This window comes from Scophthalmus maximus, chromosome 21 (genome assembly GCF_022379125.1).
Source record: "Scophthalmus maximus strain ysfricsl-2021 chromosome 21, ASM2237912v1, whole genome shotgun sequence".
NCBI lineage: Eukaryota > Metazoa > Chordata > Actinopteri > Pleuronectiformes > Scophthalmidae > Scophthalmus > Scophthalmus maximus.
The window spans coordinates 10,065,598-10,091,571 of NC_061535.1; the positions used below are offsets into that span (position 1 = coordinate 10,065,598).

General features: G+C 45.6%; 1 protein-coding gene across 3 annotated transcripts in view; it reads right to left on the reverse strand.

Annotated features, from left to right (window-relative positions):
- Positions 1 to 214: 214 nt before the first annotated feature.
- The window catches only part of arhgap12b (Rho GTPase activating protein 12b), a 43,219-nt gene continuing 17,459 nt past the window's right edge, over positions 215 to 25,974 (reverse strand). Inside the window, exons 3-18 of one of the 3 annotated variants that reach the window (XM_035619436.2) lie at positions 10,488 to 10,760; positions 9,707 to 9,847; positions 9,526 to 9,606; positions 8,892 to 9,014; positions 7,581 to 7,655; positions 7,136 to 7,197; positions 6,956 to 7,037; positions 5,326 to 5,427; positions 5,137 to 5,235; positions 4,931 to 5,033; positions 4,733 to 4,852; positions 4,525 to 4,623; positions 3,981 to 4,058; positions 3,750 to 3,884; positions 3,503 to 3,608; positions 215 to 1,936 (exon numbers count right to left, since the gene is read on the reverse strand). In XM_035619436.2, the coding sequence (XP_035475329.1) occupies positions 1,762 to 1,936; positions 3,503 to 3,608; positions 3,750 to 3,884; positions 3,981 to 4,058; positions 4,525 to 4,623; positions 4,733 to 4,852; positions 4,931 to 5,033; positions 5,137 to 5,235; positions 5,326 to 5,427; positions 6,956 to 7,037; positions 7,136 to 7,197; positions 7,581 to 7,655; positions 8,892 to 9,014; positions 9,526 to 9,606; positions 9,707 to 9,847; positions 10,488 to 10,760 (1,854 nt within the window). In that variant the 3' untranslated portion in view covers positions 215 to 1,761. Of the gene's footprint in view, positions 1,937 to 3,502; positions 3,609 to 3,749; positions 3,885 to 3,980; positions 4,059 to 4,524; positions 4,624 to 4,732; positions 4,853 to 4,930; positions 5,034 to 5,136; positions 5,236 to 5,325; positions 5,431 to 6,955; positions 7,038 to 7,135; positions 7,198 to 7,580; positions 7,656 to 8,891; positions 9,015 to 9,525; positions 9,607 to 9,706; positions 9,848 to 10,487; positions 10,761 to 25,974 lie in introns of all 3 variants that reach the window. The other 2 variants (XM_035619435.2, XM_035619437.2) reach the window with 2 other exon arrangements.

Here is a 25,974-nt window from a genome sequence, read left to right on the forward strand (position 1 = left end):
TAATTAACAGGTAGGGGACATAATTGATTGAGATGTGAAAGCTTAATCACTCAATTCAATAACCAGGATATCAGTGTTGAGTAGATTAATTCAATTATGTAATTAAAGTCGAGGGAGAGGTGAAGCTTTAGAGTAGATTGAAGGTGAAACCGTCGTCCCCGTCCGGCCACAAACTTCACACCCACACAGAGAACATATGTACGAGTCTCACATGTAATTTATTTTCTTTTTTTATTAGACATAGCAATTTCACAAACAGCAGTTAGCCTGAAAATTACATTCAAAATGTGCAGCTGAACATGCGCAAACACTCCAGATACACTTTCAAACAAAAGTAATAGTCCATCCTCATAAGTTTTATGTTTTCTTCACACAAGCTTATGTTTTCTCATGTTTTCAATTCCAATGTACAAAATCAAAACAAAAATCATCTTTCACTGGTTCACCACCAAGGCATGAACACACCTCAGTCACTATTACGCATTTTAAACGACTAGTTTCGGTTACTGTACATTTGCTCTGAAAGTTTTTTTTTAAAGGCTCTTCTCCTCATTCCAACACGCACACACTCCCGAACGTCAACCGTCCACTTGTCCTCCTTACCGTTTCCCTCATCTGAATACTCTTTAATATTAGCAACGGCGAGGAAAGGGAGGGAGAGGGGGGTCATCACAGGTCAGACACAATTAACGTGAAATGGTAACGCAGCAGTTCGCAGTAAGATCCACGCTGTGGTTGTTTTCCAGTAACACCGTGGTTTCCGTTACGTTTCCTGCCACCGCGAGACACTTTAACACTGAAGTTCCTAACAGAGCACAGACGACGACCCCACGGCAGTTTAACGGAAACTTTACCAAAGCACGTTAACACTACACAACAGACAGTTTGTACAAAGTGGCAAGACGAAGGATGCTTCTGCTCAGGTTTTTATTCCATTTAGGTTAATTCACTCACTCACTCACACACACACACACACACACACACACAAACAAACAGACGCTCTGTCGTCCGTCATTCAAGTCACGGGACGCTCGTGTCACAGGGTCAATGGTTAACACTGGCTGAAAGGGGGGAGTAGAGGTGAGACAGGGGTTAAAGTGAGTGGGGGTTATGGGGACAATCTGCAACTCCAGTGCCAAAGGACAGGCTGTTTTTACATAACACTGACAATTTTTCCCCCCCCCTCACCTGATCCACAACCACAGAGGGTTTTTTTTTTTTTTTTTTTCACACGTAACTGACAAAAAAGCTCCAAGACGCACAGAACGTATCCCGCTCGTTCCTCCGAGGGGTGAGCACGTAGCAGCCACGGTCCACCCGAGTCAGGTCGAGTTCCACCGAGATGCCGAGGCGCGCCACTGGCCCCGCTCTGAAGCGGGAATTACTGGCCACGCGGATCCAGTGGACGCGAAGACACCTGAATACTCAAATCACACAGACGTCGTCCACTCGTCATCACGGCACCACTGTGAAACACTGTCCATCGTCCACACCGCCGCTCCCACAGACAACTGCAAGACAGCGGGTGAAATCTGTACACCCTTTTTCTAAATTCATCTCCCAAACTTCGGTAAGTGCAACACCTTCTTTCGTAAACGGTCCCGTCATGTGAATGTAAGTGTGATTTTCATTTTTGTCCCGACTGCTTGGTCCACAACGTTGTTCAGTTTAGCCCAACGTAAAAGGAGGGGGGGGGGATGAAGGAGTTAAGAAGTCTCTGCGTTTTTGAAAAGCCCGGCGTCCTCTTCCGAGCGAGCGCCTCTACCTGCCGAAGATGCTCTCGTACTCGAGCAGTATTAGCTCCACGATCTGGTTCTGGTAGACCATGTGGACCGCGATGTTGCCCGTCTCCGTCTCGGGCCGGAGCAGCGTGGGTCCGAACACGATGGCCACGCTCTGGGTGGTCATGCGGTTGGCCTCTCCGTGGTCGATCACCCTGGGGGGGGGGGGAAGCAGACACAGGAGCAGATTTAGAGATTGAACTTGTGTAATAACTGGTAGGAATGTATTTGTTTGACAATTCTCTGGTTTCACTGCAGCGCCAGGGTTTAATGTTTAAAACATCACAGTGTATACACACATATCTTTAGGGCTTGCGATTGAGCACTGAGGAGAGCCTCACAACACACACGCCGTAACACAACTGAGCGCTGCAGGCGAGAGCATAATAGCCTTTTTAAAATAGAATCTACATCCTTGCATGCAGATGCACAAAACAATAACATATTCATAGAAGGGAGGGGGGGGGAAAGAGGGAGATTAAATCCGCCCGCTGATATACGTACACTTCCACACACTGAATGTCAGGCGATAAATTTCCTCAAGAAACACCACTTCATAGGTAGTGAATTACAGCAAACACAGAGCCATATAAATGCAAATTGGGAACGCGAGGCAAATGTCATTGGGAACATATGATATTGCCACTGGCTCCGTTGGGCTGAGAATGAACGTTCAACCTGGCCGTGGTTTGTGTTTGTGCCCGCGGGCCCATCGGTCCGAGGTAAAAGGTAAACACGCAGAGGGAAAAACTCGGCAAGGGAGATGGAATGAATACGACTTCCTCTGTGCCATTTGTAATCGGTGCACACGAAAGTCATTTAAGTGGCTGTCGGGTGAAAAGAGTCGATCTGGAGCGGAGCGATGCAGTACGGTCCTCGGTGCACAGCCCCAAATCAAAACATGAGCCGATCATATGAGAAACACTCACGTTGAAGATCAATAGAGAGATTGTTCTCACTGTGAGAGGAGCTCCTGTAGGTTTTCACTGCTCAGTTGTTTCATACACTGATGACAACTGCGTCCTTTGGCATCACCTGTCTAGACCCTTTTCTAAAATAACCAGATCTCAAACTTCTCAGACGGACAGACGCATGAAAACATACCAGTTGGGAAAACCCACTCAATCTGAATGTTTTGCACCATTTTGTTTGGTGTTGATTTTACTCGTTTGGTTAATGGTTTGTTTAGCCGTTCATGTCGAGTGATTAGATGGATGTTTTGTGTATGGACAAAGGTTTCTGGCATCTCCTAGAAAAGAAATATTTAGTTCCTATTTGGATCATTTTCAAGTGTTCCATATTTGTACCAATAGTGTTTTGGGAAAACATATACATGATTTAACCCTTTTTCATTTAGCAAAATATCCCAAACTACGTTGTTAAATAAATAACTTTGTCAACATAAAAATATAGTGAAAAGGTTTTAAAAAGGTTCCTATTTAATTGAAACAATAATTCTGACCATTATTACAGCTGCAACTTTAAATACATTTTTTAATTTGATGCTACATAGATATTGGAGTCTTTGATCAAAAAGTATTGAGATAGTTACAAAGTCTGACGACATTTTTAAATAATTTCTTTACTGAATATCCTCTCATCCCTTAATTATCTCCAAATACATTGTCAAACCGAAGTAGGATTCATTTATGTAAATAACATCTAGAGGATGTCATTCTATAAATTGAGGAGATACGTGTGTGTGTGAAAACTTCTCTTACCTCCGCAGGTGCTTGAAGAGGTTCTGCATTGTGTCGTGGTTGGGTTTTGGCAACTTCCTGATCAAGTCTTTGATTGAGTTCAATCGCTGCTTGTAGTCGGAGCATTCTGAGGCGGAGGGAGAGAGACAGCGGGTCAGCGAGGGCAGAGCACCCCCTTGTGGCCGGATTAGGGACAAGCTCATGCATCAAGTGAAAACATAAAAAAAAAGCATTGTAACTTCAACAAAACACTCAACACATTACTCACTGATGGCGTCGACGAAGTCGTCGAAGGATCCGTACGTGAAGAGAGGCTCGGGAAGCTCCCTGAAGAACATCTTTAGAGCTCCGGTGGTGACGTGGATGTCTTCCCACTTACTGTCGTTCAGATCCACCTTCTCATCTGACGGAGGTGACGGAGAAGGAGAGACGACAAAGGTTTAATATCACAAACCTGCTGTGCGGAGGTTGTGCAGTATTCGGGAGAGGTGAATCCTACCGTGATTCACAGCAAAGCGGAGCTTCTGTATCACCGCCAGGTTCCCGCTCACTCTGTACAGGCCGTCGATACTAAGACCTGTAGGACAGGGATGATTAGATGGATGGAACAGTGAGTTTTAATAAGGGGAAATTAAAAATCTGGTGAAAGAAACAAAGGTTGACTGGTCGCAAAAAATCCCTGTGAGAAATAAAAACACGGAAACAAAATGAAACGGAAATGATTCATCCGCGCTGAGCAGCTCGATGTTACCGACTGTGTCCGTCCGAGTGGAATCGGCCAAAACAACCACAGATGAGGGCCGACGCGAGCCAACAGGCCTCGCACACGCTGCAGAGAATACAATTACCAAACAGTGTCCGGGGGCAAACTGTCAGCACGGTGTGGTGGATGGGGATGAAATGTATCTGCCGTCAAATTTGTTTGGAAATACTGTATCCATGATTTTTTTTCTCTCCTAATAATCGCGGACAGGTTTTTGGAATGCCGGCGAGATAAGGAATGAAGTGGCATGTGGATGCAGTCAGACGGCCGCTGCTCTTACCCGTGTTCTCCACGTGGTCGATGCACATTTTGACGAAGTTGGGCACCGACGTGTTCTCCCGCTGGCACAGGCTGGTCAGACTGCAGCCAAACACCTGATCTGGGAATTTTGGCGAAAACACGTTGTCTGTCTGCGGCTAAATACTCAAACAGTGACACATATTCACATACTGTCAGCTTGTAGCTGTACCGGAACCCGTCTGAAATACCTTTGATGTATCCTTTGTCTCGGACGGCCTGATATGTGGGTCGACGTGTGAGGAACTTCTTGAGTTTCATCCTGGTTTTCTTCTGGTCCGATGCATCCATGCTAACGGAGGTCTTCATCACTGAGGGAACACAGGCAGGATCGTGAGACACTTGACAGTAAACAGTGTGTGTGTTGTATCAGTGTCAGAGACCCCTACCTCGGTTCTTCTTAGAGTCCCGCTGGTCTTTCTCCTTGTCCTGTTTCTCAGATCCAGGAGACTCAGGCATGTCCTCCTCAATGGCCTCGTCCGACTCCCAGGCCTGGACGGGAAGAGAGACACATCCACCGAGTTCAGACTGTACAACTGGCTGGTGACAGGAAGTCACAACGAGGGTGAAAATAAACGTAAAAGTGTCCCCTCACGTGTGTGTTGATGGTCTCTGTGAGGGCCCGGAACCAGTCGTTGATCACGCTGTCAATCTCCGACTGGATGAGCAGCTCCGTCCCCTGACGGGTCTTCAGCTGGTGAGAGGGAAAAGTCCGCGTTACTCGACCACTTCAACATCAAGCCTCCAGTGAAGGTGGATCTACACTGGACAGCAGGTACTGTACCTCGATGACGTGTTTCTTGCTGGACTTGTCCTTGGAGGCCCAATCCACGCTCCCGCCTCTCAGATCGACGGTGAACTCGGGCTTCGATTGGTTGCCGCCGAACTTCTGAAATCAAGGAATCAGCATGAGGTCGGACTCAGACATGATTTAACAAAAGACAAGTTTTCGGGAAGAGGACATGATCAAATTAAACACAAAAAATCTGGTTAATTTCAAAATGTGGTAAAATGTCAGTATTTGAATTCTTTTTTCTGTATCTTTAAAAGAAAAGACTCAAAATCTACTGCAATAAAAATCCTCTTTAGTATCCTCACACGAGAAAAGCAAAAGTAGTTAGTTATTATTGTCACGAAACACATTAATAAACAGGAAGATGCTTTTGGTTAGATTCTTTTTAGACTTTTGAACATAAAATAAAAGCCATTCAATTACTTCAAATGCCTATGATGTTTTAAAAATATGGATGATATGATAATTGTTCTTATCACTCTGCTTGCGTTCCAACCCTTTTTCTTTTTTGTCTAACGTCATCAAAAGTCTAACCGATTGCAGGAGTGAATTTTGACTTCAGATCAGCTGCTATTCCCCAAAGTTATCACACAGAACCTGTTTTGTTTGTAGGTGCATACATTTTTTTTTTTAAACGGGCATGCCCAGAAACTATGTGACCTGCATTCACTTCCTGATTGGTTGTTATCAACTTTAGCTACCCATTGCAGAGGAGACAATCTACTTCCTGTTTACACCAGCACGCATATGCCCAGTGTACGTGACTGGTCATGTGATATACGTTTCTTCAGGTGTGTTAGTATGGACGGAAATCACTTCTGATACAGAGCTAAAACACTTGGATGGAGAAAGTTTTAGTTTAAAAAAATGCCGTTTTTAAGTCAGGAGCAAAACTATAAGGTGTGTTTGTGTCTACCTGATGAATCACTGTACAATAGTCACTCTCTTTTAGATCCATTTATCTACCGAGGACTATATCTGGCTCTTCAGCTGCTGAATGCCTTGTTCACCAGCTGGTGTGTAACTGTGTCTTACTGGTGTTTGTTACAGTGGGTTTATCACAACTGTTTTGAAAGTGAAGAGGAAAAGAAGAAGAAAAAAGAAACTGCCTGCTGTGGAAACAATGTAGATGAGAGTGAACCAAAAAAATGTAGATGAAAGAGGATGGTGAGAAGATAATTATTACAACCATGTTTAATATCACATAGGGTCATTTAAATTGATTAGTGCGGCTGAATCAAGTTTCACTCACACACACACACAAACATCAGTGTCCTGGTAAGAGAGTGAGAAACAGGCAGGAAAACACATGCAGAGGGAGAGAGAGAGGGGGAGAACATACAGCGGCAGCCTGTACAGGCCGACAGTTCACATAGGAGACAGCAGGACGGGGCTTGACTGAGCGCTTCCAGTTGCTAAGGAGAGTGAGGAGCAGCTCTGGGATGGAGCCACTGCGGTAGTAAGACTTCAGGGAGGAGAGGAGCGAGAAAAAAAAACAAAGAGGATGACAAACTTCACAGCACAGAAGGCAATGAAGACAGGTGACGATGTAGAAATAAGGAAGAGAGAAATAACACAGAGATAAAAAAAACTGTCGATGGGAAACTGAGAGGACGCCTACCCAGCTCGTGCTGCCGCCCTGACCCTTCGCAAAGAGCAGAGAGTAACCCTGCAGCACCGTCCAGGACGAGGTCCAGTTCTTCCTGTTGGTCACAAAAACAACCGAGATAACATGAGTCTCCGATTTTATAAAAAAAAAAGAGACTAAGTTCACCAGGCCTTTTAAAAAGCAGAATCCTACCTGACTTTCTTCCCATTTTCTGTGATCTTGGTGACGTTGAGGACTCCACACTTCTCTGACGGCTGAGGAGGAAGACACAGACGCAGATAAGAAAACCTCACAAACATCAACACACACACACACAGGCGGAAGCTTTGCGAAGCAAATGGAGACAGTGTAGGTTGCTGGAAGTGGCGGCGCAGCTTGACGTAATGTCTAAATATGACCAGCGGAGGGCGCCCTGCAGTTGTTGCAGCAAAGTGCTGAAACAGCTGCACTGGTTCCGATTTTTTTCTTCTTGTTTGAGTTAGATGTGATGCGTTAGCTGTGGGATGGGTCATGCAAATCAATGAGAGAGAAACCCAATGGAAAGTTTAGAAGATGAGGGATAAGAAGTGTTGTATTTGGATGCAGGTTGAAGCTGGACGATGATGATGATGAGTGCAGTGCAAGCTGGGATACTAACGGTCGAGGGGTGTTTAGGAGATGAGGGGCAGGAGTCAGAGTCTGGAGAGCTCAGCTTGGGCACCGGAGCACACTCCTACCGACAAGAGGCACAAGATGATGAGTCTCTGGTTACTAACGGCTAACTACAAGACACGTGAGGACAGTGGTCGGATGGGGAGAAGAGAGGGGATCAGGAGCCTGGAGTAGGAATCACGAGCCTGTGCTCCATGTTAATTCGAGGTAATCGGAATGTAGAAAGAGGTAGAAGAAAGTTAGGATTTGGGTTGTAGACAACATGCTTCAGAGCTTCTGAGAGAAAGGTGTTAGTTCAGAGAAAGAGATTCATTCAAAGATGCTACTTTCTTTCTGTTTATCTGCAGCCTGAAGTGAAACCCACAATAAAAACAAATCACAAATCTACGATTGAGTCGACACATGGATTTGATCGTCATGTTTCCATAGTATATTTGACAATGAATCAAAAAGGATCATCTGCTGATTGTGGAGGGGGGAGGAGTCGTGCAGACGAGGCCAACTTTGTTACCAACTTTGTCTCGGTAAAGAGAGAGACGGAATCTCCTCTTGTGCGGATCGGAAGAGAAACGCCAGAATTTGAACGAGAACTGCAACAAAACCAAATATATTTATATAATATATTTCGTACCATCTCATAAACCAGCAGATTTTACATCTAGTTGTAACTGAGAGGCGTCGACGTCGTAGCAGTTTTAGTTTTCTCCCCAATCGGAAAGCGACTGTGCAGACGAGATTCTCACAAATACTGAATTCTTTCCTTCACATCACTGAAAATCAGCCTTTTGTACTGGTTGAATTGAAATTGGTTCACAAATGCTGGAAATTTTTGGCCTTTATTAGGCGGCTCTGCAAACTACTTCTCAGAATGCAATGCAAAATAAAACATGGGAATTGAAAAATGAAATGCCTCATCTAAATGAGGCAGTTTTGTTGTGTTTGTCATCTTTGATATCGCAGACATGTTAAAATGTCAACTCGTGAGGATTTTGTGCGAAACTGTAACTTCAATAACTGCCAGAAAACTGGGTTTTCACCATCTGAAACATCAAACACAACAAGTGGATTTACATCACAGGAAGCAGATCTGCTGCTTGTCATGACACCCAAACACACAAGAGAGATTTAGTCATTTTAAGATTTTCCTTTGTTGAGATTGAAATGTAATTACTGTAGCACTCGGGGATTAAACTCGCTGCCGATGAGACTCGTCGGAAAACCTGCCGCCAACAGGAGCGTGCGTCTCTTTCCAGACCGATCATACACAAAAGTCAGATTTGGATTATTTGATATCTACCTTGTCGTTGAGGTCCAGCACGTAGGTGCTGTGTCTCCACTTGGTGAGGACGATGGGCTCCTGCTGCTTCCTCTCCAGACTGCGACTCTTGGGAACTTCGCCGGACTGAGGGGAGACGTTGTACTGCAGAGGAAGGGAGGAGAGCTTCTTAGACGTCACACAGTCATTCAAGCAGACTAGTCGGTGTCCCTCCTCTCCCCATACCTCTCCTTTCACTGTCCACAGCAGCATTGGACGGAGGGAATTCCTATTACAACCCCCTGCGTAGTCTTCCAAAGTCAACAGCGAGGTTCACTGAATGAATCTGTGTCCACGCTATTGTCCGTTCACTCCCGAGAACGTGGGGATCTATTCTGATCTGCTCTAAAGCCTCCAGATTAAAGGGGGTAAAGACAGAGCCAGTAATAGGGCGTCTCCCGGAGTTCAGCACAAACTGGGCTCCGGTGTGAGCTGCTCATACACTCATCCACTTACATTAACAGGACTAGAGGACGAGCCGCAGAGGTGTGTTACTCTGTGGTGGTGGTTTTGTGGGTGATGTAATATGAGGCGGAGATTACTTTACAGGGGATGTTACTCATGTAATACTGGCGACTCAAGTGTGTATGAGCTAATGTTGATCAGGTAATCTTACCTTGGGCAGTTCCCACTCTGACCTGGATCCGTCAGCACTGTAGTAGTAAGGCCGGCCTTGCTCATCCAGGTGCTTTATCCACTGTAAACACAAACAGGAGTCAGCAAACACACCCACAAGCAAAACCATGACATGGAAACAATTAGCAAAGTAAAAAGGTGCAATCAGAAAGACGCTGCACCTTCTCCTGTGTGTATTCAGACACGTAGAGCGTGTGTCCGTGTTCGTCCAGCTCCTCGGACCAGCCTCTAGGGGGCGACCCGTACTGGCTGTCGGACTGGCTGGAGTGGGTGCTGTGGCAGTTTTCCTCCGAGGACAGCAGCTGCAGGAGGACGGACAAAGACGAGGAACAGGATCATTTCCATTAGTTGCTTGGTCCATAAAATGGTGAAAAATATTGATCGTGTTTCGTGTGTTCAGTTTACTGTCGTAGAGGAGCAAAGGATTATTAATAAAACTTAAACTGATTAAATCGATTTTTCAAAATAGTTGGCGATTCATTTAGTATTCCATCACTAATGAGTTAATTGTTGCAGAGCTAATATATACAGTTGATAATTGGCCGCCCTGAATCTGAACATGATAATGCAATAAACCAAAGCACCACACGGGGCCGGTGTTGGATAGTAAGATAGGAAATGACAACCTGACAGGAAACCACGACTTCCCTCTATCAAAGACAAACTTGTTTCCCTACCTTCAGTAACCACAACAGCGTTTTTTTAAAAAGTCCTTTGAGACGCACCACACATTCAGCCAGACACTTCGTTTACTGGCTGTTTTGGGATTTCGTCACACACAAACTAAATACCTGGATCCTGCGTGTGATCACACCTACTGTTTCCTGTGGACTCAACCGGACTGGAAACTCTGAACTTTAGAAGCCGACCGGGCCTCGTGAACACAAGTCACATGGCCTCGCAATTATTTTAGACTCTTTATGGGATCTGACCCCCCCTCACCTCACTGTCCACTGTGCCCTGGCTGTCTCCCCGGATGCCGCTAGTGCTGCCGCTGGTGTCCCGGGTGCGTGGGGGCTTCCAGGTCCGCTCCCCGGTGGCCCGGTTGTAGTAGAAATGCCTGCCGCTCAGGTCTTTGTGGGTCTCCCAGTCGCCCAGGATGTGGAGCGGCGAGCTGGAGGGGATGGGCGGCAGGCTGGACTGGGAGATCTTCAGCTCCTGGAGGTTGGTGTAGACCGGGGAGTCGGACCGGCCCTGGCCTGTGGGTGATGTTGTCTGGAGAAGGAGGAAGAGAGGAACGAGGTTAGATCAGTGACTCTGGTATGCATTCGTTCAGGATTTCATTCCCCTTACTTTTTCCTGTTTTTCAGCTGACAATTCCCAAACTTCTCCTGAACTGTTATGAACAATTTTCTTCTGACATTTCAAAGATATTCCAGGAAGTCCATAACCAAAAGGGAGCCCTGACAACATTCCAGAGTCTGACGGGACGTCCAGTTCGGCAGAGAAACCTGCAGATTTCACATCCTGGTCGGGAGCAAGGAATGTACCGAGCTGAGTGCATCCCAAACATTCACGTTTAAGCTGGAAAGACACACCTGATGCACATAAACCCAACTTCTCCTGGGAACGAATAAGACGCAGTAAAGTTATTAGAATCTGGGGAAAATCCGATGGCCATGTGGACTGCAGACACTTCAAAACTGCATCAGTTCAATTCTACCAGATGGAACAAAGTTGCACAACAATTTATCTGTCTACTAGACAGAGAGCAACTGCTGTGAACATGGAGGGCCACTGGCAGTAGCTTCACAGCAACTATGTACATCAATATACGGTTTTGCTACGTATTTTGTAGTTTCAAATATTCCCATGGCTTCACCAAGTGAACGTTGTGGCTGATGGATGGGTATGAATACAAGTACAATTAAGTGTTGAAAAAAAAGGTATAAAATCAAGATCAAAATCAAAAATGTATGTGATTTTAAGTTGAGCTTAGGATAAAAAAAAAAATCAAAGGATTACACTTCATCCATATATCATTTATATAAAATTCTTTCTCTTTGTGCGACCAGATCTTTCCCAACATACAGGTTTAGAAACAAGAAAAAAGTGAACAGACAGATGAAGTATTTTGAAAGGACGAACGAAGCAACGACTGGTTTCACTTTTCCTTCAAAAGGTTGAAGGAAGTCAACTACTAGTATTAAACTGCTTTGTGTTGAGACCAACATCAGCATACCTCCAAGCAATTTCTCAAAATGCTTTTATTGGATTTTTTCTTCTTCTTCCAAGTAAAAAACTAACCACAGTCATTGCAATAGTCCTAATCACAAACGTGGTCCCGTGTTGACCACGCAGACACAGTTCAATGACACATCTTTTCAAAAGTCTTGGCATCGACTGAAGGTCACTGCACAAAAAGCCAGAAAGCTACGTTTCCATGGCTACGGCTCTGAGCTTTTAAGGCCGCCTTGAATGCTTTTGTGAAATATTTTGGGTTTTGGAGCAGCGCTGCAGTCTGTGAGACGGACGCCAGCCTCGAGTCTCTTTAGAGAAGATCCAGCACTGACTATTCTGTAGAAGACGGAGCGCATAGATGTCCAAACAGAAAAGAATTACATATCAGAGGCTGTGCCAGCATCACACTCAACCCCCCCTCCCCTCCCTGTTTGTTACAGGTGAGGAATGTGGGGGGAGTCGCTTTTCAGTTTGGACTGTGTTCAGGACACAGATGGGACTTCCTGCCGTTCTTGGAATAACAGGAATATTTTCACATAAATGATTATTTAATACCCCGCGCGCAGAGAAAAGGGTTCAGTGGCGTCCCGCCGTTTTCAGTTACGTTTGCCCGCTGCTTCTCCGTTTCAGTCCAGCACATGGCAAGTGCTCGAGCTCGGAGGCGAACCGCTGAGAGGCGATGATGGTTTTGGCTGAACTCTGGGTTCAGATTTATCAGTCACAACCAGGACGGAGGCGGCGCGCTGCAGTTTTTAATTGGGTTTTTAAGGAATTGAGGGAGTCTAAACGCAAGACTGTGAGTGAGGCCCTGAGAGTGAGCCTGGGGTCAAATCCATTTAAATCCCACTCAGTCCCAGACAAACCAAACTGCGTCCGGTGGAGCGGCAATCAACAAGCTTTAACGTCCATTCTGACAGAGGTCGAAGCAAAACATCCTGCTGCCGTCTCCACTTTCCTTCAGCCAGTAATTCAAAGATTTTTTTGTTAGTTGTGAGTGTGTACGCAGACTATTACTGTGCAGAAGAACACAGGCCCACTACTGCTGACATGAATACAGCACATGTCATGTGTGTAATCATGCTGCCTACATAGTGAACATGTTTTGAAATGTACTTAAAGTAGTACTTTGACTATAAAGTGCTGCGAGGGGGACTGCAAGAGACAGATTGAAAGAAGAATGGTCAAACTGAATAAGAGGTTGAGACGTCCTGACTCGAGATAACAGAGTCCCATAATGCAACACAGTGTAGCTTTTCGAGGCACAGAAGATATTACACAGTGGTTTCAACACTGGCACCCCACTAAAATCTATAATAATGAAATAAGTACAAAAATAATTGGCAATTTTTTGGGCAAATTATGTTTTTAATGTGGTCATAATTCTGTTAACTGTACAATTGCAGATGAAAAAATAAACGTGTCCGTTTCCTCTTGACTACAAACTATGTCAGGAAGACGAAACACTGTTATATCAGTTCCCAGCCGGAAACATTGACCCAATCAACATATGAATTAGACTCCAAGATTATACTCTTAAAAGAAAAAAGAAAAAAAAGAGGAGAGGACTATTTGCAAAAAAACCCCTCAAAATAGAAACTATCAGACAGAAAAAAGTCTTATGCAACGTGTGCGCCATATGCGGACACACGAGTCTTAACACATGCCTGGAATAAGCGGGAGACTTTTTGAAATGTTTCATTGAGCTCCACATCAAGTGTTTTTACTGGCACCCTGCAGTGCACATGGTACCTGCTACTTTCAGACGAGGACAACTTCTTTTTTCTTTTTTTTGTCCAGGCCTCACCAGCGCTACCTGGAAAGCAATTTAACAGTTTTTAAAGAGGAACAAAAAAACTGGTTACAGATGGGAAAGTTCTCGATTTGAGGGAAAAGAACAGTTACAGGACATGAAATCCATCTGCGTCGGCAAAGCACACAACCTGTTCTATATTAATCGGAGAGCGGAGCACGGCGCAGAGATACGTGGTCAAAAAAATAACCCTTTTGTTTCACGAAAAACAAAGCAAAGTCTCATTTCAGCTCATTATCTGCCGTGTCACCTTGTGTCCTGGGCTGCACACAAACACCTCGTCGTCATCCTCCCCGGCTCTCCTGTAACCTCTGAACACACTGAGTCTGAGTGCACGACGCATGGCGATGCAACCGCGGCCATCAAGTGCGACAGGACACACGCAGGCTTTTACTCCCGAAACTCCCTTTTCTCTCTGCCCTGCTGACTGTGTGGCAGTGCAGTTGAAGGTAAGAGGTAATATGAGACTGAGGCAAAGGAGGAACAGGATCTTTTCTGCCTCTCAAACACACACACACCACAGTCCACAACTCATCTGACACAACAGGAAACAAGTACAGAAAGCTTCCTCTATCGCAGTGTGTTTCTGCACACGAACAGACACAAACTGGCAGTTTGCGCTTTTTGTACACCACATCGCAGGCTCTATATTTAATCGCGCTGCCACAATCGGGCTGTGTGTCGAGGGAAGGTGATACCACTGACGGCTGCGGTGCAGCGGCCTCGTCCTGCACTCCTCTTTCACCGGAACAAATGAGCGCCGAGGAGACGACCGTCTGCACCATTAGAAAAGTTGACCGTCTTGAAGGGCAACAATGACAGAGCTGCAGGATGGAAAAAACCAAAAGGAAAACACTTTGAAAATGACGTATATTTCAGAATCAGAACAGAAACACTTAACTGATCCATGGGGGAAATGGTGTATTTCAGCCTTTCATTTTGCAACGAGTGTTGTTTAATGCGGTCAAGAGCTTTCCACATACTTGGTTCTTTTTGGTTATGTTTTTAAAGGAAAGGAAAGAAAAGAAAATGTTGTCCTACTATGGGGAAATTTGCCTTTTAAGATAAGTTTGTGCCTGGTTGACACTAAATCATACAACTTTTAAATATCTGAAGATGTTAAATCTGCGGATTATCCCCTCGTTTGTGACACATTTTTGTAATAAATAAGGCCCCTGGTTTTTTAATGGAAGCCCTTGACAAACTCAATCTCAACCTATTCATTTATTATTCATGTCCAGCTACTGGTTCTGTGTTTGTGCTATCATACGACAGTACATACATCAAACAACCTGACCTACAATTCCCAAAAACTTTTCAAAATCTCTTTGGCATTCTGCACTTCCATTGCTCCTAACTTACTGACTAATTCCAGCTGATACAGGTAGAGTATTTAGTCAATGATAGATAAGTGTTCCCACAATGCACTTCTCAATGATCTCAATGTCTGCCTGATTGTAAATCTCACCTCACTGTATCATCATAGACTGAATCTTGGATAGTGAACTTAATGAAATGTGGCAGGGAGCCGGGGGACCGAGGATCGAGACCTGGGGTCTCTGACGGGTAATTAAAAATAGAGAGAACCTGAGCGGATGGGAGGGATTGCTCATAGAGTCTTGGGGGGGTGCGCGCGGTGAGATGTGCAGAAGCAGCAGCCTTTCTGTACAGCCATGATAAACGAGTTTCAGACTGCAGGCCGGTGCAGCACAGAATCCCCCCAAACAGCATTACGCAGTCTGGAGAGTGTGTCGGCACGCCCAGCATGGAAATGGGAGATTAATTCAACTCACAGGTCTAATGGTGCATGTGAAGGCAGAGGGGAACAGACGCACAACAGCAAGAGGAAAAGAACTGATGAGAATTGGCTGCTAATGGAGCCCAATGAGATTATGCTCTGCTACATGGAGCACATTTTACTGTAGTAGCCCTTGTATTTATAACCATGTTGGGAATACTACTATGTTTCCTCTCCCACCCCCCACTTCAGCCTGTCCCACTGCGGTTGTACCTGAGCCTCGCAGAGCTCTGCAAATTAAACCATAAATTATTCTGCGAGTGAAGAAGTGCAGGTCAGGGTGAGGGCAGCGGTGGTGGTGGGGCTGCAGTTGGGCCCTGCGTCCACTAGGTGTCCGCCTTGTATCGCGAGGGAGGACGAGGGGGAGAGCAGGAGAGTGGGTGGGTGGGAGAGTCTCCATCAGATGCATCTGGCCGTGAGGAAAGTAGCGTGAGGGGGAGGGGTCTCAGTTGGCGCACACATGGCAACCCACTCTGCAGCATATACCATGCTGCATTTTAGCACAGCACCAGTGTCTGTGCAGCAGAGTCCACGGAGCCACGCTCCACTCGCTCTGCACTGACGCAAATCAAATGCTTTATCCCTGTTACTCGTTCAGAGCGGTGATTTGATTCAGTCACTTTGCTGCAGCCGTTTCAGAAACTGCAGATTCACAATGCTCCTGCTGCGGCTTCCAGGGTGCAGAGACAAAGTCGACTAAGAAAGTGGAGAACATTACATCAGGTCTCCAGACCTTAACACTGGCTTCTAGTGTGTCACTGAATACATAATATTACTGCTAGAACATAAGTGACTAAAAAGGCTTTGCGCAAAGATGTATAAATCCCTGCTCGGCTTGTCTAATATGAGCCTGGAGAGAGTTCCCTTGAAGGAATTCATATGTGGTGAAAAGTGACAGAAGACCTGAGCCCGATCACACACCTGGACACTTGCTGCACGATATAAATGTGCCTTTGATTATTATTAATGCTAAGTCAAAATTTTACTGTTAGATGTTAAAAGTAAAATGTTACTACCTCCATATATACAGCTCATCAAATGCACACATTTCATCTACATATGTAATGTACACGGGGAGCACCTATCATGTTAAAGGCAACAGGACATAAATAAATAACCAAGGAGAAATGTACGACTCCCTTGGGAACATTATCTCAGCTTTGATGCTAAAATAATTGCTGTGTGTTTAGTTTTAAAAGGCCTTTCCATCTTCCGATGCAGGCGGCGGCACCTGTGTCACAACTCGGAGCGTGTGTGCGTTTCCCCCTTTAACTACATTACATAAATGTGATTGTGCAATTGAATTTGAAAGGGAAGTGCACTGGAGGTGGTATAGGGTGGCATGGTGACTGAGGGAGCTGCATCTGTGACCATGGTGACACCCAGCCAATCAGGTGGTCATGCAGTGGAGTTTTTGAAGATAGGTCGTGGGGTGAGAGGTAAGGGTGTGGATGCGGGTGGGCGAACACGCCGCCTCCAAGCCGATGCATCAATCCATTGCCGCTCCCTCTGTTCTTTTGTCCTCAATCCTCTCATCTTTCTCCACCTTCTTCATCTCTTACTTCTGCTTCCCCACTCCGACCCTCTGTTCTCTGCGCGCACATGCTCTCACTGACACACACACACACACACTCCCTGCCCTTTTCCTCCGCTGCACTCGATAATCATGTGCCAACCCGTCCTTGGCCATTGCTTCCTTCCTGTCTCTCAGCCCCCCTCCCAGGCTCCGCCAACGCCCCACTGCCCCCATCACCCACTCCGTCCATCCTCCTGGAGGTAGGATGATGCTGCTGCTGATGGTGGTTGTGTACATATGACCAGATTAACCTACATTTCCACCTCACTGGGCGTCAGTCAGACCACATTCGCCCACTCCCCCATCATCACATTTGTGGCATTTCACACACACACACACGCCCACACCCACACACACACACACACACACACACACACACAAAGAAAAAAAGAAGGTGCTTACAATCACACAAACACTGCTCCTCACTTTGCTTAGCAACCACTTCCAGCTCCAGCCTCGCACTGCAGTTCAGAAAGGCATCATGTTAAATTGAACTGATATTCTGCTGAGGGAAAAAAAGACTGAATAGTATGGGCGACTAAGAAAAAATGTTAATGAAATTCAGATATTGACCTAAACTGCTTTCCCATACACTAAGTCAGCGAAACATGGCGAAGGTTCGTGAGTGAGAGCGCAAATAAATCCACGAAACCATGGGAGGAAAGTGAGTCAGCACCTTTTCACTCGTCGGGATGACGACAGCTCCTTTCATTTCATGGATCAGAGGATTCGGCGAGGCTCACAACCTGCTCGCGACGCAGGCAATTAACCTTTCGGTCCCGAGCTGATAGTGCTCGGCTAAAATGTCAGCTTGTGTCTGCGGAAATACACCCCACATTTCTGATAGACCTCGAGCAGCTTGGTGAAGAATAACTTGTCCGGTACAAACTGCTGCTGCTGCTTGGATACAGCTGACAGAGAAAAGGGCATTATACCAGAGCACACAATGATTTGAGTCCTTGTGTCAATTTACATCATCTAACGCTTTTTAAAAGCGCAGAGGGCTGTTCAGCCAACATCTCTGCTGCCTTCATATCTTTTCTGTAAGTAACAGAAGAGATTCACTGTGCCACGCGCTGCCTCCCCAATCAGATTTCCCTCTTGAAATGTTAATAAGCGAGAGAGGGAGAGGGCGGATTTTGAGGACGGAGGAAGCCTGCAGCCATGTTCAGTCTCATGATGTGCATATGTGGAGATTGCTGTCGTTCGTTGGGCTGCAGATTCTGCAGCACGAGTGTTCCAGGGAGTGAGCATAACGAGAGGGGGGGGGGGGGGTGTCAAACAATACATATGTGGGACAGCAGCACGCCCATGGTTATTTTATAGGCACCCAATAGATCACAGGGTTTTGGCTTCTATTTGGGGCTAAACTGGAGTTGGAGCGTGAACGCAAACACGGACGAGCCAAAAACCAGCCAGACAACTCCTTTTTCGTCCCGTTCGTCTCTTCAAAGCCTATGGACACATTCCTGGAATGTGTCTGTGTGTGTGTCTGTGTGTGTGTGTGTGTCTCAAATATCACCAGGTTTGTGGAGCATGGGAGCACGCAGCTGCCGGAGTGTGTACTCGAGACAGAATCGCAGAAGCTGCGTATGCCGTGTACTGTCAAGCGTGCTGGGTAGGCTTTGTGTAACAAGGTGCACGAGGCGGACGCCACTCCTGCGTCCCAGCAGCACCCGGGCCTGCTCTGTCCCAGTGTCTGGTGTGCGTTTAATTGATTTCTCTTTTTTTTTTTTCCCCCATCAGATCTGCTCAGCCTGCACATCTCACGTCCAGTGCCCCCACCCATCCTCCTCCTCCTCCTCTTCTTATTCTTTAACCTCCTTCTTCTTTTCATTGCGTGCCAAATTTCGGACTCCGACACACCACCGTCTCCAAAGGCTGCGCTACAGTCAGGCCCGCGTCTTGTGTTCCACGATCAAAGTGCAAGACTCACAGTCAGACTTGTGGGACGGGGAGGCCGGAGCTGCACTGCAATCTGTTACCCGCACAACCATCCAATAAACACGGGACGTGATGGATTCTGCGTACACCCCCGAGTAGATGACACAGAATGGGAAAAGGCCCAATGAATGAATTCTGGCTGCAAAAGTCAAATGACCTGCCAGCTGCCTGACAGCATCAATTTGTTCTGTTTGGTTCGCAGACAGGTTTTTTCGGGTGGGAAATAATATGGATGAGGCGTCATAAGAAAATTCAATTTCTTTAGTGGAACTTGCGGTGCCAAATTGCTCTCTTATTACTTATTTGGTGTGGTCTTTGTTGTACAAAGAGTCTTTATGTTCAAACTCGCTGCCAGCAGGTTTTTTCTCCCACTGCACGGGCAAAAACAAACAGAGCGTCTGTTCTGTACTAACACCACTAAACATGACACATTTTACTCTGACACTTGGGACACTGAAAGCTCGATGCCACTGCACAGACTGCTTTCGGGTCCGTTTTTCTACAAGCTCACAAACCGCAGTACGCCAATAACGTCTTGGCTACGCACTGAGACATTTACAGTTGGTGTCTAATCCATCCAGTCGTGTCTCTGACATGGGCAGTGCCACTGCATCCTAAGATTTACTTTGCTTCCAGAATTTGTATTTCTCTATTGTTTTTTTCTTGGCGGCAGGGTGAAACAGGGCTGAAAACAGAGACTTAGCAGCATTCTTCTGTGGCTGACAGCTGACAGCTAAACCCCATGTTAATGACTAATCCTGCCCTAATGCCTTCAGCGTGATTGGTTTGAGCTAATTGCACAAGCTCCCTTCCCTGGGAGCTGAATGGCTGGCTGGGGGGGGGGGCGTGATGGCGGAGCTGAAGTTATTATAGTCGGAAAACTGATGTGCAATTGTCTTGGGAACTTTTGGATTCACATTTTTTGACCACTTTTATGGAAACCAATATCTAAAAAAAAATAAAAAATACTAGATTCATCATAAGTTGCAGCCCTAAACATGGGTAAAAATTCAATATTTTATTCTTATGGATCTGATGGATACTTCAACCATACAATAGGAACATAATCTTGGCTAAAGATGCAGATCTTCGCTGCCTTTTCAGAACCTAAATGTCACTTTAAATCCTTTGTTATTTTTAGCTTTTTGCATGAAACATGACTACACGAGATGCAGTACAGCTCGTACGAAACTGAACACATTATCAGCCAACACACACCACATCATAAAAACAACGAGCTAATATAGAGGCCAAAGCCCCGGCAGCGCCCTCCGTCTGCAGCAGGTTATTAATATTCCCTCAAATCTTCCTGCTAATCTGCTCTGTTTATGTGGAAACAGACAGAGACAGTCAGAGGGTTTCTAAGGGCTGGAGTGGGCAGGAGGAGGAGGAAGAGGAGGGGGCCTGATTTCCCTCTGATCCAAGAGAAACTCAAACTTCTTTAAAAAGGACGATAACATCTTGAATAATTATGAGGCCAAAAATGTTTTAAGGGAGTGGAATGACGGAGCATTAAAACAATCTTTAAATATAGTGAACACATTGTTCCATCTTTGAAGTAAAAAAAAATACATATAGGAAAACTAAAGGTGTGTTGATTCAGGCCTTTGGTGTATTAATATATGACCAGTAAATGAGATTAAACCAGCCAGTGCACCAACACAAGCAGAACAAATGTATTAATTGCAGTAGCATCAGTATGTCTAACTGAACATGTTTACTCTCCACATGTGTGTCATCAAGCATGTTTTCATTTATAATCAGCTGACTGGAGCACGAGCCAGAAGGCAATTCCCCTGCGCAGCACGCTCTTTCTTCAGGCCGCCTGGTCGATGTCGTCTTGAAACATCAATCACTCATTTCCCATGAGACCTTTGTGGTTGTATGAGACGGGGAGACATGACGAGTGCGTATGCCTCGATGTGTAAAAGAAAAATATCACCGCCTGTAAACAGCAAACAAAGTCCCTCAGGATTTCCCGTTTTAGTGGATTACGTTTCAGAAGAAGCAGATTACAGGCAGACGTCGAGTTTCTGTGGACTGGTGAATTCATGCCGGCAGTAAACATGCTGCTATTTTTATTAGATCTTTTGCCATACGTTCAGCAAGTATATGTGTTGTTGTTTTTTATCATCAGTGGCACCTAAAGATCAAATTCGTCAAGGTCCTATGAATCTGAGCAGCTTGGACAAAAGAATAGGATGTGCTAACATGATTAAATTAAGCTGTTATCGGTTTAAAATTGTTGCACTTAAGGAAGAAAAATAAAATAAATCGATAACAAAACTGAACAAAGGGATGTTATAGTGAGTTTCTATTCTATGTTATATAGCTGTTTCCAGACACATACTCTGGAAAATGTCGGAAAATTGGTTTTGGACATTTTTCTGGAGTTTGCAGTTCAAATATGAAGAGGACAGCAGGACATTTTCCAAGTCAGACTCGCTCACATCAACGGGAAAATGTACAAAACATACATCCCAGAGTTTTTCCTGCTGTATTCTCACATGGGCTCACTAAGGCATTTTCCAGAAAGTTCAGGAAAATGTCCAGACTATAAGTGCACGTGTGAAAGCAGCTCAGGACAGTACATGTCCTTCTTCCGTCCTCATCCCAGGACCCAGAAACCTTTCCACTGCACACACACAAACACACACACACACACCAGCACATCAAGCTGCGACTGCGACAAAAACAGATCAAGTTACAGTCCTCACACTCCAAACACCAAAATAGAGTCAACAGCAGCGGAGCAGAGAGATAACAATGTTAGATAACGGCGTTAACCCTCTAACATATCGATAGCCATTTCACTATAGCCTTCACGCCTGCTGATATCACACTGACACTGTCTGAAATCTCTGCCTTTTTAAGTGTCTATTATTTCATGAGTGAGCGCATCATTGATGTTATTACTAGTTACACTTGTCATTTACCTGCCGTGAAAAGCCATTAAATCCGATGTGAGCGATGCTTATTAGAGTAAAAGGCAAAAATGAAAGCTGGAATAAAACAAGAAATATGTAAAAGAATCGCTGTGGAGCTCTGATGGTTGAGAAATGTCACTGCAAGGCCAAATACCAATATCACACGAGTGCATCACGGCTGTGCAATATGACCAAATATTTTCTGCCTTCTTGTTTGTTTCATTGTGCTGAAAATCACACGGTCTTTACAGCATCCATGATGACTGTATTGAAATAGAGTAGAAGATATTGTATTTGTTAAATTTTGGGTGAGGTGATACAAGGCCCTGAATCGATTTGATTCCTGGCTGCCCTACAGATTGTCGGGGGGTTGATGGGCATGACGGGGCAGACCCAGGGGGCCTTGGTGGCAGTAGGCCTGAGGTCTATTGATGTTGCACCGTATGAAGTGGAGGGAGACAGCTCGGGACACAAGGGCTCTTGGTACAGAGGAAAACAATGGTCAGTGAGGCTTCAGTCACTGCAGCTGAGCAGCTGACTGGGACAAGAGAGGTGGAAGGATAAAGAGAGGTGTGAAGTGTCACACGGGTTATTTGGCGAGTGGGTGGAAACACCGTGTGATACAGAGAGAAAGACTGACGGCGCCGGGACAATAGAGAATAATGGAACCACAGTAGGTAGACGTGACAGCTGTGGTTACCGTGGAGACATGGGGGGGGGGGGGGGGGGGGGGTTAAGCCAACGTGGCTGTCATTATTGGAGAATAAGGGGAATGTGTGTACTCAAGCTTTTCTCTCTGTAGTGTCCTTTGAGAAGGGCAGGTGTGTCGGCGACGGGGCTGAGGAGAAAAGAGCTTTTAACCTGTTGTCGGTTGGAGAAAAGCTCTAGTCGTGAAAACAGTCAGTCACCTGTCACAGACATGAGTGCACACGCGGAAAAAACATGGAAACACCGTCTCATCTCTCCGTTGTCAGACAGAATCCCAGGTCAGATCCTCTTTATATTCTCGCTCTCGGAATCGGTTATAGACTCCTGATGCTGAAAGAGGACGCTGACGACAATCATCAAAAATCAATCTCTCTTATGTGGCCTCAAAGTCCTTTTGTGACAGCATAATGTTAACACATGGCCACAGGAAGCACTTGGATCCTTTACTTAAACTACTGATTTTGCATTGCACTTCAGTGGATAGTTTAATCCATTTCTTTGGAGTAAAAAATACAATATTTCTCTCCGAACTGCAATGAAATGAAATGAAATGAAATGAAAGTATAAACTAGCACCAGATGGAAACACTCCAGGTACAAGAATCTCAAATATGCATTCAGGTACAGTTACTTGAAGGCAGCTCATTTTCATTTCAACAGTGTAATAATAACAACATGGTAAGGCACACGGTTGAACCGGAGAAAGAGCCCGTGCAGCTCTGCGGTCTTTGCTGAAGACCATGACAAGAACCACCAACACCTGCTCCACTTTTCCCTTCAGTCAAGTAGCCTAAGCCTCAACACATCCAGTCACATTCACCACGTCCGTCTGCGGCGCGGAGCGACGGCTACTCACAATGTAATGTGGGGTCCTCAGGTAGGAAAACATGGTCCAAAAACTAGAGAGGAGTCCAGTCAGGCCTGGGGGAGGGGGGGTGTCCCGAGGAGTTTTTTGCGGATATGCTACCACTGGCGGCTAGAGTAACAGCCTCACTGCGTCCAGCCCGTCGTCACACAGCAGAGAAGAGGCCTCGGCGGACGATTAAAGGATCTTAAGAGATCTATTTAGAGCACTGGTGATGTCCATAAATAGCAGCACTCATTAGCTGAACGACCTGCGACACTCGGAAACACAGGGGACGAGAGAGAGAGATGGAGGGACAGAAAAAAAACAGAGGCAGATGAAAGAAGGGGAAGGCCCGCGAAAGAGAAAGAGACGGAGTGGATTGCTTGACGGGTGGCCATGCTCAGAGGTCACCCATCAGAGCCATGAAAGGTCAGAGTTGGCGAACCCCGGGGTCATGAAGCCTGTGGTTCACACGCTCCGACAGACAGACGCTGCAGCGGAACCTGCACTCGGCAGTGTCTGAGCATGGAGGGAAACAGCTCAACAAAGGCCATTTGAAAGTTTTACACAGCAAATAGCACCAAACGAGATGCAATCAACCAAAGATTTGATTTTGGGGGGGGGGGGGGGGGGGGAGTTTGGGGTAAATCTGCGCCCAGCTGTGTGCGAAAAACGCGGCGATCATCACAGCTGATGCTGGCGGCCCCCGTCAATGCCTCACGCACCCCAGTCTGTCGATAGAAAGGTCAGCCAAAATGGACGAGGATGATGACAGATTAGAGACATTAGCCACCTCGTTAGTCAGGCGGCAGATCGGTGGGAGGAGTTTCCCGTCAGGTGAGCGTCACTATTTTGTTGTGACAAGCCAGGTGAGAGTGCGTCTCAGGGAGCGTGTGCCTTCTGTTGTGTTCAATGTGGAGTACACACAGCATAGGTTAGGAGGTAGTATGTAGGCTAGGGTTGTCGGTTTAACATCAGTATCTTTTGAGGTAGATGCACTGGCTTTATCAAGTTGACGTTCAAAATAGAGTTTGAACAAAAGTCTCACTTCTGAATTGAAGTAAACAAGCCATGATCCAAACGGAGGAATTCATCTTCTCACTCGAGTCTGATCCATACTGGAATTTTAACACAATACAGATTGGGGGGGGGGGGGGGATATATCAGACAACTTGGCCGGTTGTTCCAAGCAACTTGGAGAACTTTCTACAGTTCTTCTGTGGATTTAGTCTCAGTGTCTTCTGTCTCTTCTCTCTGTAATCCCCAGTCCGACTCTGTGATGTTGAGATCAGGGCTCTGTGGGGGACACGCCATCTGCTGCAGGACTCTTCTGCTGAAGACAGTTCTTCATGAGTCATGCGGCAGAATGAATTCATAATTCAAGGAATAATTCATGAATTCATGGGTGAGAATCTTCACATCTAAAGTGCCTCAAAAGTTGGCACATCACAGATATAAGCCAACATTTCGTGTGATTTTTATTTGTCATTATCTAAGTAAGTAAGTTACAGAGCCCACAGATTGTATGTCAACAGGAAGAGCATTCCATAGTGACGGAGCCGTGGCTTCAAATTTGCGATCACCTTTTGTTTTAATCGTGTGCGAGGGACAGCTAGTAAGCCTGCTGGGGATGTAGGGTCGCAGTAGGTCAGAGATGTATATATGAGCCTGGCAATTGGGTGCTCCATCTATGTATGTTATAACGCAAACCTTAAAGTGAATTCTGAAATGAATGGGAGGCCAATGTAAACACTTTAGAATGGGTGTGATGTGGGTCATCTTGCAGTCAGCAGCCTCGCAGCAACATTCTGGGCCATTTGTAGGTGGTCGATGGGGATTTGCTGAGGCAGGTGAAAAGGTAATTGTAATAATCGAGTCTGGAAGATATACTGCAAGTGCATGAACGATCATCTCCAGCCCAGGATCTCCAGACAAGCACGGGTTAGGGATTTCATATAATTGATAGATTATTATACGTGGGTATATTGTAGGGAAAGGTATGGAAATTTTAATGCAATATAATTATGGAACAAACGAAACATCTTAAAGGAATTGCCCATATGCATGAACAACAGACTGTCAAGAGAACCAAAAAGAAAATGAAAAAGTGAGGAGAGAGGCGAGGGCAAATCTCCTCGGCAAACCCAAAATATCAAAAGCTACTAATTCACAATGCAAGTCATATAGTTGTGAGGTTATTTGGTCGTTTTTGAGTTTTGCTCTGGAAGCTAAATGATTACAGACAAGACTGATCACTAGACATCCCACTGCATTAGGGATAAAGAAAGGCTTACACGAGATGCTGATTCATCAGTGCACCTCTCCTTCAAATCAATAATGACAGAGTGATTATACCTTCAGGCTGCTTACAAGTGCTGGCAAATAATCAAGTGATACGGTATGACAGTCACGGATGACTCGCCCTGTAAACTTCAAAGCACCAAACATAAAATCTTTACTGATACCGGGTCATGTACGGGACACACCTGTAATCACTATCTCACCTGGACAGAGATGAACTGGTTATCATTTTGCACCGGAACACCAAACCTGGTAAAGAAACGACAACCCTGAGATTGAGTTCATATCATTCTTCTTGACTGTGCCTTAGTTTTCTGCCTATTTTCGGCCGATGGCAG